Below are 18,652 nucleotides of genomic sequence, written 5' to 3'. Positions count from 1 at the left end.
AGAGAGAAAGAGGAGGAGAGAGAAAGAGGAGAGGAGAGAAAGAGGAGAGGAGAGAAGAGAAAGCGGAGAGACAGAGGAGAGGAGAGAAAGAGGAGAGAAAGAGGAGAGGGAGAGGAGAGGGAGATGAGGGGGAGAGAGGAGGGGAGGGGAGGGGAGGGGAGGAGGAGAGGAGGGAAGAGAGAGAGAGAGAAAACAGTGTAACAGAATTGGTAGACATGATCTCTACCATAGAGGAGTTGTGGAAAAATGGAAAAGAGACATATGCAACTGAATCTTGTCCTCTCATAGCCAATGTAAAAAGATATACTTTTTTTAAATGGTATTTGTCAAGGCCTTACTATGTGCCAGGTACTCTACTAAACACAGGGGTAGATACAAGATAATCAGGTTGGACACAGTCCCTGGTCCACAGAGGGCTCACAGTGGTAATTCCCCATTTTACAGATGAGGAAATTGAGGCACAGAGAAGTGACGTGTCTTGCCCAAGGTCACACCGAAGCAGACAAGTGGCAGAGCTGGGATTAGAATGCAGGCCCCTCTGACTTCCAGGCTCGTGCTCTATCCACTAGATCATGCTCCTTCTCATTGAGGAGTGGTTAGTACAGTGTTCTGTACACAATTAGTGCTCAATAAATAAGATTAATTGATTGGGGAATTTATCTGGGATGAAGGTTTAAGCAAGTGGAATGTCTTCCTCTTCCTGGGAGGTTCTTTATAGAATGGTTAATAAAAGATTACAACATATCTTTCCAGTAATTAGGACTATGTGTAACCTTAAAATTATTAAAATTATAGCAAATTTCAGAGAATGATAAAACTAAAAGGAACTGCAAAATGATGGTGGTATTTGTTATGTGCTTACTACCTGTCAGGCACTGTACTAAGCACTGAGAAGGATACAAGCAAATTAAGTGGGACACAGTCAATACCCCATGTGGGGCTCACAGTTTCAATCCCCATTTTACAGATAAGGTAACTGAGACACAGAGAAGTTAAGTGACTTGTCCAAGGTTACATAGCAGACAAGTGGCGGAGTCAGGATTAGAACCCATGACCATCTGTCTCTCAGAGTTTATCTGGTCCAGCAACCTGTCTCCAGACTTAAACTTTCTAAGACAATTTACTATCCTATATTTTGGGGGATGGAAACTCCAATATCTTGCTCCCGAGTAAATTAGAGAAGCAGCGTGGCTCAATGGAAAGAACCCGGGCTTGGGAGTTAGAGGTCATGGGTTTGAATTCCGGCTCTGCCATTAGTCACCTGTGTGACTGTGGGCAAGTCACTTATCTTCTCTGTGCCTCAGTTACCTCATCTGTAAAATAGGGATTAACTGTGAGCCTCACGTGGGACAACCTGATTACCCTGTATCTATCCCAGCACTTAGAACAGTGCTCTGCACATAGTAAGCGCGTAACAAATACCAACATTATTATTATTATTATCACCTTGGAGGTCAGGCATCTTTTTCCAATGTCCAACTTTCTCATTTCAGTTAATGAAAGGAATGGGAGCAGTTGTGGTCTAGTTGAAGAGCACAGTCCTGGGACTCAGAAAGACCCGAGTTCTAATCCCTGCTCTGCCACTTGTCTGCTGCTGTGTGATCTGGGTCCCTCATTCCATAAAATGAGGATTAAGACTGTGAGCTTGCTGCATTTGGGACAGGGACTGTATCCAACCTGATTAGCTTGTATCTACCCCAGTGTTTAGTAGAGTGTCCAGCACATATTAAGCACTTTAAAAATACCATGAAAAAGAAGTGTTGAGAATAAAGAAATGGGGTGTAATTTCTGTTCTCTTTCCTACATATCATTCCTACTCCCAGCCTCCTAAAAGAGTAATGTGGAGCACAATACATTTTCTAAGTAATCATATGCTTGTATTAAAGAAATTTAGTAAGATTTTTGCTCCTTCTGGGGAGACGGGATTACTCATTGTTAGGAAATTATTTCAATTTCCCTGCCTAAGTATTTTTTTTTATATGGCTGTATTCTCCCATTAATGACCAATAGTATTTATTGAGGATTTTCTATTTACATAGTACATATAGGAAAGAGCATGGATCTGGCTGGGGGGCCCTAGGTTCTAATCCCAGCTCTGCCTGCTTTGCGACCTTGGGCAAGTCCCTGATCTTCTCTGTGCCTCACTTACCTCATTGTAAAATAGGGATTCAATATATCTTCTCTCTCCTACTTAGGCTGTAAGCCCAATAAGGGACAGGAACTCTGTCCAACCTGATAATATTGTATCCACCCCAGTGTTTAGGACTATATTTGACAAATAATAAACACTTAGCAAAAATAACCATTATTATAAAATACCACTGATGCCACTGATTCTTCCCCTCTGGTTATGGAAGGGCCTTCAGCCATTTTTTTCTTCCCCAAGAGTTTTAATGATAATAATTCCCCAGTATTATAACTCCCTAATGTTCTCTCCAGACTGACCTAGGCTTCAGCAGTCTACAGAAAATAGAAAATCAGCAGCAGATTGAACCCAACTGGAGCAGAGGAAAAAACAAAAAAACAAAACTCTGGTCATTTCTTCTAACCAGGGCTTTCACTATGTTCAGGCATCAGAGTGCAGAATTGTCACAGTCCTTTTTTTATCTCTTTTGGTATGTTAAGAGCTTACCATACTAAGCACTGGAGTAGATCCAAGGTAATCAGGTTGGACACAGTCCCTGTCCCACATGAGGCTCACCGTCTTAACCTCCATTTTACAGATGAGGTAACTGAGTCCCCGAGAAGTGAAGTGACTTGACCGAAGTCATGCAGTTGACAGCTGTTGTTATAGTGCACTCTTCCAAGTGCTTTGCACACAGTAAGCACTCAATAAATACTATTGAATGAATGAATGGCCGAGGTGGGATTAGAACCCATATCCTTCAGACTCCCAATTCTGTGCTCTATCCACTAGGCCTCGCTGCAGGTTCAATTCTCATAGAGCGCTACTCCCCTCAGTCATAATAATAATGTTGGTATTTGTTCAGCGCTTACTATGTGCCGAGCACTGTTCTAAGCGCTGGGGTAGATACAGGGTAATCAGGTTGTCCCACGTGAGGCTCACAGTTAATCCCCATTGTACAGATGAGGTAACTGAGGCACAGAGAAGTTAAGTCATACATAGGACAGGCCACTAGAAATCCCCACAGCACCTGATGAGAATTTGGATCAACAGATTTCAGGAAAGAGAAGTGTCCCCATGATTTCAGTATTTTACCTATATTAGGATAATGGCATATTTCCCTACTCGATTTTCAATGGAGAGTTCCAATTTTCCCCAAATTGCACCCTGGAAGAACCTGATGCCAGCGTTTGCATAAATGCTCACAGTGGCTAGATTAAGCCAAATGGTCCAGCAACATTAGCCTCAAATCTGAAGAAATCCTTCTATCCCAACTCCTCCAGGAAGCCTTCTCTGATCAATTTATCACACCCTTGCCATGCCCACCCAAACACCACTCAACACTTTAATAATCCCTATCTCAGCATTTACATACACATGAATAATCATTTGTGTACTCAATTATCTATTCAGAAATTTCATCCTGACATTTGTACAACTTCCTATTATATATATATTCTTGATTTCCTTCCAACATTCACTATTTGTAAATCGTTTTGGTCTGTCTTCCCATTAAATTGTAAGGTCTATGGAGTGTGTATCTTGGTCCTGCTATATCCCCATAAAAGCTTAGTTCAGGGCTCTGCACTCACTAAGCACTCAATAAGCAACAATCAGTAAGCACTATGGATTAATGGAAAGAACACAGGTTCAGGACTCAGAGGTCGTGGGTTCTAATCCTGGCTCTGCCAATTAGCTGTGTGACTTTGGGCAAGTCACTTAACTTCTCTGTGCCTCAGTGACCTCATCTGTAAAATGGAGATTAAGACTGTGAGCCCCACGTGGGACAACCTGATTGCCCTGTGTCTACCCCAGCGCTTAGAACAGTGTTTGACACATAGTAAGCACTTAACAAATACTACCATCATCATCAATAAATATGAATGACTGATGGATGTCAGCAGATGACCCTCTTTTCCCACCATTTACATGTCATGTGCTTCCATCCTGGGGGTGCCAATGCATTCTGAAGAATCCCAGCAATCTGAGACAGCCAGAATCCTTAGCCATTAGCTATTGATTATATATATTGCCAGGGCACCAGATAGTGCATATAAAATAATACACTCAGTTTATTTTTTCAAGGGTTTGGTCCTGAATTACATCTAAAAATATTACTACAATCTACAGTACAACTACTTACACATATTTCTTTTGGTGGCAAAAAAAATTCAGGGATTTTTGTTCGTTTCAAATCCTTCTAAAAGAGATATTTAATTCCATTTTTAAAGAGCACACAATAATGATAATAATAAGGAATTCACATCAAAGGGCTATATTCTTTTTTGGAAGAAATCACCACTCCTAAGTCTCCAATCAAGAGCAGAAAAATGGAAGAAAAAGAACAAAGCACTTTTCAATAACGCATGTTAAAATTTAAGATAGTGAACACGTTGTGGGCAAAGAATGTGTCTATTACTATAATGTACTATCCCAAGCACATAGTACAGTACTTTGCACACAGTAAGTGCTCAATAAATAAGATCAAATGAAGGAAGACTATATCTAGGGTGACCAAACCCTTACCCCAAATAAATCTCTGGGGAGATGATCAGTCCTGGGAATTTAGGTAGACCCTCCATGATCTCTTCCCTTGTTTAGCGTGACTCAGGGAAGCAGCGTGGCTCAGTGGAAAGAACCTGGGCTTCGGAGTCAGAGGTCATGGGTTCGACTCCCGGCTCTGCCACTTGTCAGCTGTGTTACTGTGGGCAAGTCACTTCACTTCTCTGGGCCTCAGTTACCTCATCTGTCAAATGGGGATTAACTGTGAGCTCACGTGGGACAACCTGATTACCCTGTATCTACCCCAGCGCTTAGAACAGTGCTCTGCACATAGTAAGTGCTTAACAAATACCAACATTATTATTATTGTGATCTCATTGTTGTCATATGAAGATCTCACCCCTTTGCCTTCTGCTGTCCGCATTTCTGGATGGAGACCCCAGAAATAGCAGAGACAATGGGAACCCATTATTAGGAGCTCCCTGATGGTTCCATATTGTGTTTGCATGAGATATATTAACAGCTATGACTTGCTCTCAGGTAGCTCAGGATGTATGCCGGTAGAGAGTGGCATTTATTTATAGTTTTCTCTTTTTCTTTTCACAGTGAAACATTATTTGGTGAAGTGCCCCCAAAACAGGTAGGATTATTCCTATTTAAACTCCCAAACCTGTGGATTTTTACTTTTATAGCCACTGAAAGGAAAATTTTGAACTAAAAATAGTCAGCTGTGTGACCTAGTGGAAACAGCATAGACCTGAGAGACAGAAGGACCTGGGTTCTAATGCTGGCTCCACCAGTGGTCTGCTGTGGACCTTGGGAAAGTTACTGAAGTTCTCTGTGCCTTAGTTACCTCATTTGTAAAATGGGGATTCAGGCTGTGAATCCCATGTGGAACATGGACTGATCTTTGTAAAGTACCTGGCACTAACAAATTCATTCAATAGTCTTTACTGAGCTCTTACTATGTGCAGAACACTGTACTAAGTGCTTGGAATGTACAATTTGGCAAAAGATAGAGACAATCCCCGCCCCATAACGGGCTCACAGACTAAGCAGCGTGGCTCAGTGGAAAGAGCAAGGGCTTGGGAATCAGAGGTTGTGGGTTCTTATCCTGACTCCACCACTTGTAAGCTGTGTGACCTTGAGCAAGTCAATTAAGTTGTCTGTGCCTCAGTTACCTCATCTGTAAAATGGGGATGAAGGCTGTGAGAACTATGTCGGACAACCTGATTAACTTGTATAATAATGTTAATAATGTTGGTATTTGTTAAGCGTTTACTATGTGCAGAGCACTGTTCTAAGCGCTGGGGTAAACACAGGAACACAGGGGAATCAGGTTGTCCCATGTGGGGCTCACAGTCTTCATCCCCATTTTACAGATGAGGGAACTGAGGCACAGAGAAGTTAAGTGACTTGCCCACAGTCACACAGCTGACAAGTGGCAGAGCTGGGATTCAAACTCATGAGCCCTGACTCCAAAGCCCATGCTCTTTGTATCTACCCCAGCACTGAGAACAGTGCTTGGCACATAGTAAGCACCTAATAAATACCAACAGATACAATTTAAAAAATGTGTTTCAAACTGCTTTAAGGTCAACAGCATCTGTTACCATTTACTAAGAATGGGTGTAGGGCACTATATCACTATCGCCACATCGTGGACTTTGAGAAAGTTGATATCAGTTTCTTGATGTTCAGAAGGGAAAGGTAATTCACCTATAGAGGTTCTTTGGTATAACCTGTTCCTTTATTTGACTTAGGTAGGCAGCAGTATTCTTTCACAAGAACTAAAATGAGATTTGGAACATCAAAACAAAACTATAAATGAAATCCCAAGTTACACAAAAGAAACAATGTACCTAATGGGAAGGGCTCAGGCTTGGGAGACAGGAGATCTTGGGTCTCTCCTAGCTCCATCATAGAAGAATAAATAATAATGAGGATGATAATAATAGCAATAATAATAATATTTTCATTGCTTACTATGTACAACACATTGTGCTTAGTGTTGGGGTAGATGCAATACAATCAGATCATACACATTACCTATCCATCACGGGATTAAGAGGGAGTCTACTGTGTGACCTTGGGCAAGACACTGAACTTCCCTGCCCCTCACTTTTTCATCTGTAAACTGGGGATTAAATGCCTGTTTTCCTCCCCGTTGATTGCGATTCCCATATGGAGAAAGCGCTGTGTCTCCTCTGATTGGTATTATATCCCTCTCGGTGCTTGGCACATAGTGATGTTTAACAAATTTGGAGAAGCAGCGTGGCTCAGTGGAAAGAGCACGGGCTTTGGAGTCATAGGTCATGGGTTCGAATCCCAGATTTGCCGCTTGTCAGCTGTGTGACTGTGGGCAAGTCACTTCACTTCTCTGTGCCTCAGTTCCCTCATCTGTAAAATGGGGCTTAAGACTGTGAGCCCCATGTGGGACAACCTGATTCCCCTGTGTCTACCCCAGCACTTAGAACAGTGGTCTGCACATAGTAAGCGCTTAACAAATACCAACATTAACATTAATTAACAAATACAATTATTTATCAATATTATTGTTATTATTATCCTTATGGCTCTAAAGTTGCTTCATTCACTAACACTCTGAATAAGCTTTATTGTTTGCTCTTGATTATGGCTTTTTCAGTAATACAAATCTACCCTTTTGGGGATCAAGTTAAAGCTGTCTTCAGAAAGCAGATTCACAGGCCCTAAAAAGGGTCACTTAATAGTAAATGAAACATTTATTAACTGACTAGTGGAAAGGGACAACTGTAATACCTCCATCTAATTACAGTGCATATAACTAATACTGTTTTTTCAGTTGATTGAGAAAAGAAAATGCTGGAGGGGTGGAAAACTATGGAAATGGGTTTCAGTCTTCTCTATTATCATGGAATTTTTCAAGGGGGTTTCCCCTTGTGACCTGGAAGAGTTAACATTCCTACTTAACCCTTAATTTATTACTCAGGAAAGACTTAGACCTTTGGGAAAACCTATTAGTTATCCCAGCATTTTAAGGTGAAGAGACCAATCATTCCAAAGGAACTTGAGTCATCATTGGAGCTCATTATGGGCAAAGAATGTGACTGTTATAATGTTATATTGTACTTTTCCAAGTGCCTAGTATGGTGTTCTGCACACGGTAAGCGCTCAATAAATAAAATGGATTGATTGGTTAAGTTGATTCACCCGATCATAGAACAAAGTTAGGAGCTGAAACTGTGAGAGGAATGAGGAAATTGATTCCCATTATGGTACTTCAATCCACTAGCCACTTCCTTATTCAGCTAAAAAGGAAATATTGCAAAAAATCCTTTGTGTGATTGGCATTAACCAATGCATGAGCCGTGAACAGTAAAGAAAAATCAAGCAAATAAAATTTAACAGGTTAAAATGACTAAGTGAAGGAAAGAAAAAAAGTCATCACAAACCAAAGAATCCTAAGTTAAAGGCAAAGATAATGCAAAAAAAAAAAAGGACAAGAAATCTTTCATTTGTTTAACACATGCTGGCTAACCAAATGATTATCACTGGCCCCACCCAAGACAAATTGCCCACCCAAAATTCTGCCACTCGATATTGGGAAAACTTAGTGTTGATGCATACCAATGCATAATGCATTGGTATGAAAAAACTCATTAGCCAATTGCAAGAAAATGCACTTGAAAGAACTGAAAGCAGTGTCAATGATTGGCAAGTTTTGTCACCGTCTTGCTTCATCTGCACTGAACTAATCATCCCAATCTCATGTGGGTGTCCCTTGAGATAATATAAAGCAAATAAGCTTTGGGTAATTTAGTATCATCCAACTTGCCAAATCATCCGGGTCTGAAGGAATGAAATAGTGGCTACTATTAAAAGGGGAAGAAAACTTTAATCTTGAGGAAGAAAGTACAGCATTTGAGCCAATCACTCAGGAAACCCAGACGTAAACAAGAGCTTCCTCGAACACTTAGCTTCCTGAAGTTTCTATATCAGGAATTGACATTTGAGAACAAGGTATCCAAGAATAGAAGTTTCTTCAGCTCACCATGGTCTCTAATTTTAAGGGAGTTTCCATGCCCATTTTCGTGACTTTCTTGGCCACTGTACCCTGGGAATGCTTTTCCATTCCACAAGAGATATAATACAGTACTGTTCAGACGCAAGATATAAAGTAACTTTCCTTTCAACTAAGCCACAGAGCCCAAAAACACAAAGACTTGCTGTTATGCAGCCAAGTATGCTCGTAAGAGTTGGCTCATCTGAGGCTTTCAGAGGACAATTGTAATTACTATCTATTCATATGGCTGCTAATTGTGGATGCAGCTTTTGCGTAATTAATATGTAAACCCAAAATAAATTTCTCTCTGTTATTCTTTTTGAAAAAAGAACAGTGGCAGTAGTTAATTCAATTACCCAACATTCAGTGCTTGTAATGGGTCATCCTGGAACATAGCGGGATTCTGTTGAAATGGAAATTATATTAGAAAGCATTAATTTACTCTTGTATTAAAATAATATTGACATCCAATAGTTGAATCTTTCACATCAAATAGTATTTAGCTTTATAATTTTCTGTAAGGTTTACTCTGCTGGGCCTTGAAGAATTAAATCATACCCATCCACATAAAAATATCCATCAATCAGTAGAATTTGTTGAGCACTTGGGAAAATTCATTAGAGTTAGAAGACAACATCCCTACCCTCCAGAGGTTTGACACCAATTAGACTGGGCAACTTTGCCAGAATTCTTTGGGCATTTAAAGGGGAATTTAGCATGCAAATCAGGAGGCAAAATTTCTACTTTAGTAGATGCCTCAGTACATATAGCTTTATCCAAAATTTCCATTACAGCTTGTACAATTCCAGCAGTCTGTATTTTCCTATGAAGTCACTTTTAAAAATTGAAATGAGAACTCTTCATCCACCTAGTATAAATGGAAAAATAACTTAATTCTTTATTTACAGCTATTAACCGGAGCATTTTAAAAATCTGGGAGTGCATCTGCCATAATTTATTGGATTGATTTTGATCACTGAAAATTATGGAATAATTAGAAGGCCAAGATTAGCTTCCACTCATGCAGCACTGAATGCAATGTTTTGGCAAAGCTTGGTTCTCATGTACCGTTAATTACATAAAGTCTACTGTGGACAATTACCAGGGATAGAGGGGTGGCAATCTCACCCAGAATGCCACTCTATTAATTTCACCCCACATACCTAAACATACAATTCCCTCCAAGTAGGGAGAACAGTAATTTAGATCTATGTAGAAATTTTCCTCTCAAGATAATCTAACTACATTTATCCAATCACTCATCCTATTCTGCCTTGATTACTGTATCCACCTCTTTGCTGACCTCATTGCCTCTTATCTCTCCCCACTCCAGTTCATACTTTACTCTGCTGCCCAGATCATTTTTCTAAAAAAATGATCAGGCCATATTCCCCTACTCCTCTAAGTCCTCCAGTGGTTGACCATCCACCTCCACATCAAACAAAAACTCCTCGTCATTGACTTAGCACTCAATCACCTTGCCCCCTTCTATCTCACCTCACTACTCTCCTACTATATCCCAGACTGCACTCATTCATTTATTCATTCATTCAATAGTATTTATTGAGCACTTACTATGTGCAGAGAACTGTACTAAGCGCTTGGAATGTACAAATCGGTAACAGATAGAGACAGTCCCTGCCCTTTGACGGGCTTACAGTCTAATCAGGAGAGACAGATGGACAAGAACAATAGCAATTAATAGAATCGAGGGGATGAACATCTCATTTAAACAAGAGCAAATAAATAGAATCAAGGTGGTGTACATCTCCTTTACAAAATGAATAGGGTAATGAAAATATATACAGTTGAGCGGACGAGTACAGTGCTGAGGGGATGGAAGGGAGAGGGAGAGGAGCAGAGGGAAAGGGGGGAAAAGAGGGCTTAGCTGAGGGGAGGTGAAGGGGGGGCGTTGAGGGGGAGGAGAGGGAGCAGAGGGAAAAGGGGGAGCTCAGTCTGGGAAGGCCTCTTGGAGGAGGTGAGCTCTAAGTAGGGTTTTGAAGAGGGGAAGAGAATTAGTTTGGCCGAGGTGAAGAGGGAGGGCATTCCAGGACGGAGGGGAGGACGTGGCCCAGGGGTTGACGGCAGGATGGGCGAGAATGGGGGACGGTGAGGAGGTGGGCGGTAGAGGAGCGGAGCGTGCGGGGTGGGCAGTGGAAAGAGAGAAGGGAGGAGAGGTAGGAAGGGGCAAGGTGATGGCAAGCCTTGAAGCCTAGAGTGAGAAGTTTTTGTTTCATGTGGAGGTCGATAGGCAACCACTGGAGGTTTTTAAGAAGGGGAGTGACACGGCCAGAGCGTTTCTGCAGGAAGATGAGCTGGGCAGCGGAGTGAAGAATAGACTGGAGCCAGGAGAGAGAGGAGGAAGGGAGATCAGAGAGCAGGCTGACACAGTAATCCAGCCGGGATATTACGAGAGCCTGTACCAGTAAGATAGCCGTTTGGGTGGAGAGGAAAGGGCGGATATTGGCAATATTATAAAGGTGAGACCGGCAGGTTTTGGTGACGGATTGGATGTGTGGGGTGAACGAGAGAGCCGAGTCAAAGGTGACACTGAGGTTGCGGGCCTGAGAGACGGGAAGGATGGTCGTACCATCCACGGTGATAGGGACTCTTCACTCCTCTATTGCTAACTTTCTCACTGTATCTCGATCTCATCTATCTCAAGGCTGACCTCTTGCCCATGTCCTGTTTCAGGCCTGGAATGCTTTCTCTTCCCATATCTGACAATAACTCCCCCCTGCAGCCTTCAAAGCCTTATTGAAGGCACATCGCCTACAATCCACCTTCCTTGACAAAGTCTTCCTTTTCTCTTCTCCCAATCCTTTCTGTGTTGCTTGCTCCCTTTATTCATCTCCTCTCGTCGCTTCAATGCACTTATGGACCTCTGTAATTTTATTTATTTGTACTGATGTCTGCTCTCCCCCTCTAGACTGTAAATTCGTTGTGGGCAGGGATTGTGTCTATTTATTGCTATATTGTACTCTCCCAACTGCTTAGTACAATGTTCCGGACACAGGAAGTGCTCAAAAAATACATTTGAATAAATGAATGAAGATATAAATTCATTCATTCATTTATCCAATCATATTTATTGAGAACTTACTGTGTGCAGAACACTGAACTAACTGCTTGGAAAGTACAATTCAACAATAAATAGAGACAATCCCTACCCACACCAGGCCTATAGTCTAGAAGGGAAGAGACAGGCATCAAAACAAGTAAACAGCCATCAGTATAAATGAATAGAATTATATATATATATATATATATATATATATATATATATATATATATATATATTGTGGAGTGGAGTGGGGAGAGAGTGGTAGAGTAAAGGGAGGAAGTCAAGGTAACGTGGAGGGGAGGGGGAGCTGAGGAAAAGTACATTTTAAACCACCATCTCCTTTACCTACCCAACGGTACTGAGAAGTAGGTAAGGAAAGAAATACTATCCCCAATTTAGAGATGGAGAAACTAAGGCACAGAGGGAAAAATAAAAACAAAAGCAACAAAATCTCATGTTATTTTCACTCCACAACTCCTCTGACCTCCTGCTCCACCCCAGCTTATCCACTAACCAACTTGGGCACACATACAATCTCATCATCTCTAGACAATCCCTACCAACTCTGAAATCCCTCTTTCTGACTACAACCTCTTCTCCTGTCTTCACTCCCACACACATCTACCCAACAAATCTATGCTGTTCCTCCACAGGGACCCCAGATCTTTTGACCCCATCCAATTTCTTCAATTCATCATGCCCCATTTAGCCTCCATATGTAAACAGCTTTCTCTTGATGACCAAACCGACGCTGTGAACACCACCTTCTCTACTGAACTCACTTGCCCCCTTTATCCTTTTTAGAACTCGTACCACTAATCACAACCCGGGATCACTTCCACAGTCTGCTTTCTTCACTCCTCTGCATGAGCCTCAGAGGGCGGCTGATGGAAATCTAAATAGCTGGCTGAACTTGTCCAGTTGCAGTTTATCCTTATGTGTTGTAAGTCTGCTCTTTCCTCTGCCCGGCAAAATTATATCTCCTTCCTGATTGACACCGATGCCCATTGCACTTGCTAGTTGTTGCAGATGTTAAACTCCCTCCTCAAACACTCCAGCACGCTGCCTCCCCCATATTTTGTCTTTAAAGGCCTGGCCACCGACTTTATTGAGAAAATTGAAACTATCAGTCATGATTTTCCTTCAATTCCCCCTGACCCTCCTTCAACTCTCCCATCGTTCCCGGCAGTATCTCTAGAGGAGATCTCCTGCCTTCTCTCAAAATCCACTCCCTCCACCTGCATATCTGACTCCATCCCATAGCACCTGATTAAAATTCTCTCCCGCTCCCTTCTGTCCTCCCTAGCAGTCATTTTCAACTGTTTGTTCTCCAATGGCTTCTTCCCACTGTTTTCAAACAAGCCCATGTCTCCCCTTTCCTACAAAAAACCCTCCCTCGACCCTACAGCTCCCTCCAGTTATCACCCAAACTCCCTCCTACCTTTTCTCTCCAAACTCCTTGAGCAAATGAACTACTCCCACTGTCTCTAGTTCCTTTCCTCCAATTCTCTCCTTGACCCCCTCCAGTATGGTTTCTGACCCCTTCGCGCCAAGGAAACTGCCTTCTCAAAGGTCACAGATGATTTCCGTCTTGCCAAATGCAATGGCCTCTACTCCATCCTAATCCTCCTTAACTTTTCAGCTGCCTTTGACACTGACAACCACACCTTTCTCCTGAAAAGATATTCAAGCTCTTCTCCACTGACACTGTCCTATCTTGGTTTTCCTCCTACCGCAATGTCTGCTCATTCTCAGTCTGTTTCTCAGGCTCCATCTCTGCTTTTCACCCCTTAAATGTGGGTGTCCCTCAAGGTTCAGTTCTGGGTCCCCTTCTATTCTCCATTTACCCCTCTCCCTTGGATAACTCATTTGCACACTTGGTTTCAACTGCCACCTCTATGTGGATGATTCTCAAATCTACATCTCCAGGCTCGGTCCCTCTCCCGCTCAGCAGTCTTGCAATTCCTCCTGCCTTCACAACATCTCTACTTGGAAGGCTTACTGTCATCTCAAACTTAGCATGTTAGAAACAGATCTCATCTTCTCACCCAAATCCTGTCCTCTCCCTGACTTATCCATCACTGTAGACACACTACCATCCTTTCTGTCTCATAAGCCCATAACCCTGGCATTATCCATGATGCCTCCCTCCCCTTCAATCCACATATTCAATCTATTCCTAAATCCTGTCAGTTCAACCATCCACAGTATTGCTAAAAATCAGTTCTTTCCTCTCCATCCAAACTGTAACCACATTAATCCAAGAATTTGTCCTATTCTAATTCTTGATTATTGCATGAGCCTCCTTGTTGACCACCCTGCCTCCTGTCTTTCCCCACTCCAGTCCATACTTCACTCTGCTGGCTGGATCATTTTTCCACAGAAAAGTTCAGACCATGTTTCCTCACTCCTCTATAACCTCCAATAGTGGCTCATTCACCTTGCCATCAAACAAAAACTCCTTACCATCAGCTTTAAAGCACTCAATATCCTTTCCCCTTCCTACCTCACCTCACGACTCTCTTACTATAAACCAGCCTATAAAATCCGCTCCTCTAATGCAAACTTACTCACTGTATCTTAATCTCAGTTATCTTTCTGATGACCTCTCACCCACATCCTGCCTCTGGAACACCCTCCTTCACCTCCAACAATTACTGTAAACTTCTAAACTTTAAAGAAGGCACATCTCCTCCAAGAAGCCATCTCTGACTAAGCCCTCTTTTCCTTTTCTTCCACTCCTTTCTGCATTGCCCTGAATTTCTTCCTTTATTCATCCCCCTTCCCAAGCCCACAGCACTTATAGGCATACCCATAATTTACTAATTTATATTAATGTCTGTATCCCCCTCTAGACTGTAAGCTCGTAGTGGCCAGGGATCGTGTCTGTTATATTGTACTCTCTCAAGCACTTAGTAAATTACTCTGCAAAAAGTAAATGCTCAGTAATTATGATTGATTGATGGATTGACTGATTGACATCTCACACCTTTGACTGACTGACATCTCACACCTCAGGGAGTTTCTGTCCAACATAATTCTCTGCTCTGCCACTCGTAAGGAATTTGGCAGTCCTCGTGAGAGTCATAACTATCAATTTGATTTGATTCATAAGAAGGACACCTTTCTTAAATCTCTTTGAAGGTTGCTACTGTAGTAAAGCAACCGTGGCTCTAATTTTGGCAGTGCTTTTAAACCTCATTACATGTAGCAATAGTACATTATATAGTAGATAATATATAGTAGGCCTAATAAGGAGATTGTCATCCTTGATCAAGCATTGCTGGATGGCAGTTTAGTAAATCGTTGAAAATTTAATGCCCAGATGTCAATCACAGGCAAAACAACTACCCAGTACTCAGTCACCGACCGTCCTATCGTTTACAATACCAATCTCCAAGTGGATGTCAAGCTAAAACATTCCCATTCACTTGAGCGAGGAGCCACACCTTCTGCAGTGAGGGAGCCCATTCTGATCAAGTGGTTTGCCCACCTCTTGTCCAGATAGTAGAGTAGCAGCAGCTCCCACATCCATCTGGGTCATGGCTACTCTTCTCAGACTCCCCTGTAGCTCAAGCTGGAAGTGAGAGCCTGTGACTCGTATTCAGTCAATGAGTGCTGTGTGCAGAGCATTGTACTAAGCCATAGGACCACTACAGTATAACAGTGTAACAGACATATTCCCTGCCCACGATGAGTTTACAATCTGCCCTCCCCCTTCTGCCCTCCCCCTCCTCCAGGAGGCCTTCCCAGACTGAGCCCTCTCTTTCTCGCTGCCCCTCCTCCCTTCCCCATTCCCCCTACTCCCTTCTTCTGCTCTACCCCATTCCCCTCCCAACAGCACTTGTGTATATTTGCATATATTATTTTTTATTAATGATGTATATATATCTATGATTCTATTTATCTCTTTTGATGCTATTGATGCCCTGCTACTTGTTTTGTTTTGCTGTCTGTCTTCCCCTTTTAGACTGTGAGCCCATTGTTGGTCAGGGATTGTTGGTCAGGGATTGTCTCTATCTGTTGCCAAATTGTACATTCCAAGCGCTTAGTCCAGGGGTCTGCATACAGTAAGTGCTCAGGAAATATGATTGAATGAATGAATGAATGGAGGTGACTGTTTCAAGTGGATAGTCTCTTCTGTTTCAGCCAAAGGGCAGTGATTTGATCCCAGATTGCTACTTCAGCCCAAGTAATAATAATAATAATAATGATAATGGTATTTGTTAACTGCTTACTATGGGCCAAGCATTGTTCTAAGCACTGGGGGAGATACAGTCATCAGGTTGTCCCACGTGGGGCTCACAGTCTTAATCCCCATTTTACAGATGAGGTAACTGAAGCCCAGAGAAATTAAGTGACTTGCCCAAAGTCACACAGTTGACAAGCGGCAGAGCCGGGATTTGAACCCATGATCTCTGACTCCCCAGCCCAGGGAAGTACCATGGGCTAATGGAAAGAGCTTGGGCCTGGGAGTGAGAAATTCTGGGCTCTAATCCTAGCTGCATCACCTGCCTGCCATGTGACCTTGGGCAAGGCACTTAACTTCTCTATGCCTCAGTTACTTCATCTGTAAAATGCGATGTAAATATCCTCTTACCTCCAATTTGGACTATAAGCTCCATGTGGGACAGGGATTGTGTCCAACCTGATTACCTTGAATCCTCTCTAGCATACAGCAGAGTGTCTGGCACCTAGTCAGTGATTAACAAGTACCAAAAACAAACAAAAAACCTAGATTTTTATACCTTTAGAGTTTGAAGCTCTTTGATTCCATAAATTCTCAACATGTAAGAGACTGAGGAGTACATCGCAAGAAAGCCAAGAATACACATGATAGGGCTAAATTTATGATTTTTTTCATCCCACCCTATTTGAAATACTTTTTGTGGGGGTCGTGTCCACCTACTCTATTGTATTGTACTTTCCCAAGGGCTTATTCCTCTCGCACAGTAATGGCTGAATAATTACCATGGATTTTGTTCTGCAGGTAAGAATAGGATCTTGCTGGGAGGATACCGCAACTCAAAATGGAGGCTAATATGCACACATCCTGCCTATAGGGTAGAAAGAATAGAACTGACCAAGTGACATTGTCTTGAGTGAATGAAGTTACAGAATAATCTTTTTGACTTGGGCTAAACTCATCTGTTTGAAGATGAATTTTGGCTGGACTTAAAAACAAATGAAGGAACCCAAGAGGAGGATAACCAAGAAGGTCCATTGTGAAAGGGAAAGAAAGAACAGAGAGAGTGCTTGTGGGTTTTTTGTGGAAATGGTGGAGAGCATGGGGAAAATATTGGGAATGACTGGAGATCTGCCCAGTTAACATCTGTGGACCCCTGCAAATAAATATAATCAAAAATCAATATCATTTATTAAGTGATTACTATGTGCAGGGCACTGCTCTAAGTGCTTGAGAGAGGACAGTAAAACAGAATTAGTAGACATGTTTCCAAGCAGAGTGGCCTAGTGGGAAGAGCATGGACCTGGGAGTTGGAGGATGTGGGTTTGAACCCCAGCTCTGCCATTTGTCTGCTGTGTGAGCTTGGGCAAGTTACTTATCTTCTCTGGGCCTCAGTTACCTCATCCATAAAATGGGGATTAAGACTATGAGCCCCACATGGGACAACCTGATTACCTTGTATCTACCTCAGTACTGAGAACAGTGTTCGGCACATGGTAAGTGCTAAACAAATACCATTATTATTATTATTATTTTTATAGAGGGGGAAAACCCATGGATGTTGAATTTAGGGCAGAGGGAAAAGATGATCTGGATCATTACAGGATGGAGACCAGCCAAAGATTGCCTCAGCCTTCTAAACTTAGGAAAATCGTCACATTTTGCCTATGATGCAGCTGGAGCTCACACACACACCCCCCCAAAAAATGAAACTACCTTCACATTGGGAAATCAGTGGCTGAAATGGCTTTAAAGTTTCCTTGAAAATATGGGAGCTTTAACTGTCCCATTAATGGCAATTTAATTTAAATTAGGAGATCTCAATAATTTATCTTTGCCCTCTGAATTACTCTCACTTACTCTTCCTGGGTAAGCCTGTTTTGGTGTCTCTCCTCATATATTCTCAAGTTAAAGGTCTGGAAAGAGAGAGTAAGCAGGTAGGCAGACAGGCCAGAAGAAAATGGTTCAGTTTTGCTATGGAAATAAACTCTTCCACTAAAAATGCTTATACTGTCTATGCTGATAACTGGAATGGAAACAGTGCAAAACTCACTTTGGAACAAACTCAACCGCTTAAATCAACTCTTGAACAAAAGAAGAAGTCTTGGTGGTTGGATCAAGGTCAAACTGCCATGAACGCAGTGTGGGAAAAAAAGGCTTATTTTCCTCATGGAGAGATTGACTGATGAGGCTGATGAAAATGTCTTTATCTTCACAGCTCTGGGGAAACAGTCACCAGTGTGACCAGCCTGTCACCACTCCAGCCCAAAAAAATCAAGAAAAAGAAGGCAAATCTGGACATCCCACCTGCCATTCCAGCGAAAGGTATGGAAGTAATTCCAGTTTTCAAAAAAGCCCTAGTCAAATATTCCCACACATTGTTCTGGTGATCATTCTTGAGAAAGAAGAAAGTTCTGGGGCAGGACTAGATGGTAGAGTTTAAGAGCCTTGCTGAACAGTAGTTATGGAGGCCGCAAATCAACTCCTGTAATAAAAACTTAAACATGGGTTCCATTCCCTGCCCTCTCTAAGATTTCTCATTTCCTATAACAATGATAATAACAATTATAATGGTACTTGTTAAGCACTTACTATGTGCCAAATACTGTTCTAAGCGCTGGGTTAGATTCAAGTTCATCAGGTTGGACCCAGTCCCTGTCCCACATGGGGCTCACACTTTTCATCCCCATTTTTCAGATGATGTCACTGGGCAGCAAGAAGCAAAGTCAC

The 18,652-nt window shown here is 42.1% G+C and overlaps 1 protein-coding gene across 1 annotated transcript in view; it reads left to right on the top strand.

The window, feature by feature from the left end:
• The window catches only part of VSTM4 (V-set and transmembrane domain containing 4), a 115,886-nt gene that overhangs the window by 63,856 nt on the left and 33,378 nt on the right, over positions 1–18,652 (top strand). The window contains exons 5-6 of the mRNA XM_029059200.2: positions 5,234–5,267; positions 18,141–18,247. Coding sequence (XP_028915033.1) covers positions 5,234–5,267; positions 18,141–18,247 — 141 coding nt within the window. The remainder of the gene's footprint in view (positions 1–5,233; positions 5,268–18,140; positions 18,248–18,652) is intronic.

This window comes from Ornithorhynchus anatinus, chromosome 3 (assembly GCF_004115215.2).
Source record: "Ornithorhynchus anatinus isolate Pmale09 chromosome 3, mOrnAna1.pri.v4, whole genome shotgun sequence".
Taxonomy (NCBI): domain Eukaryota; kingdom Metazoa; phylum Chordata; class Mammalia; order Monotremata; family Ornithorhynchidae; genus Ornithorhynchus; species Ornithorhynchus anatinus.
Note: the sequence above shows the minus strand (reverse complement) of the source record. Positions and strands in the feature narration are given on the sequence as shown.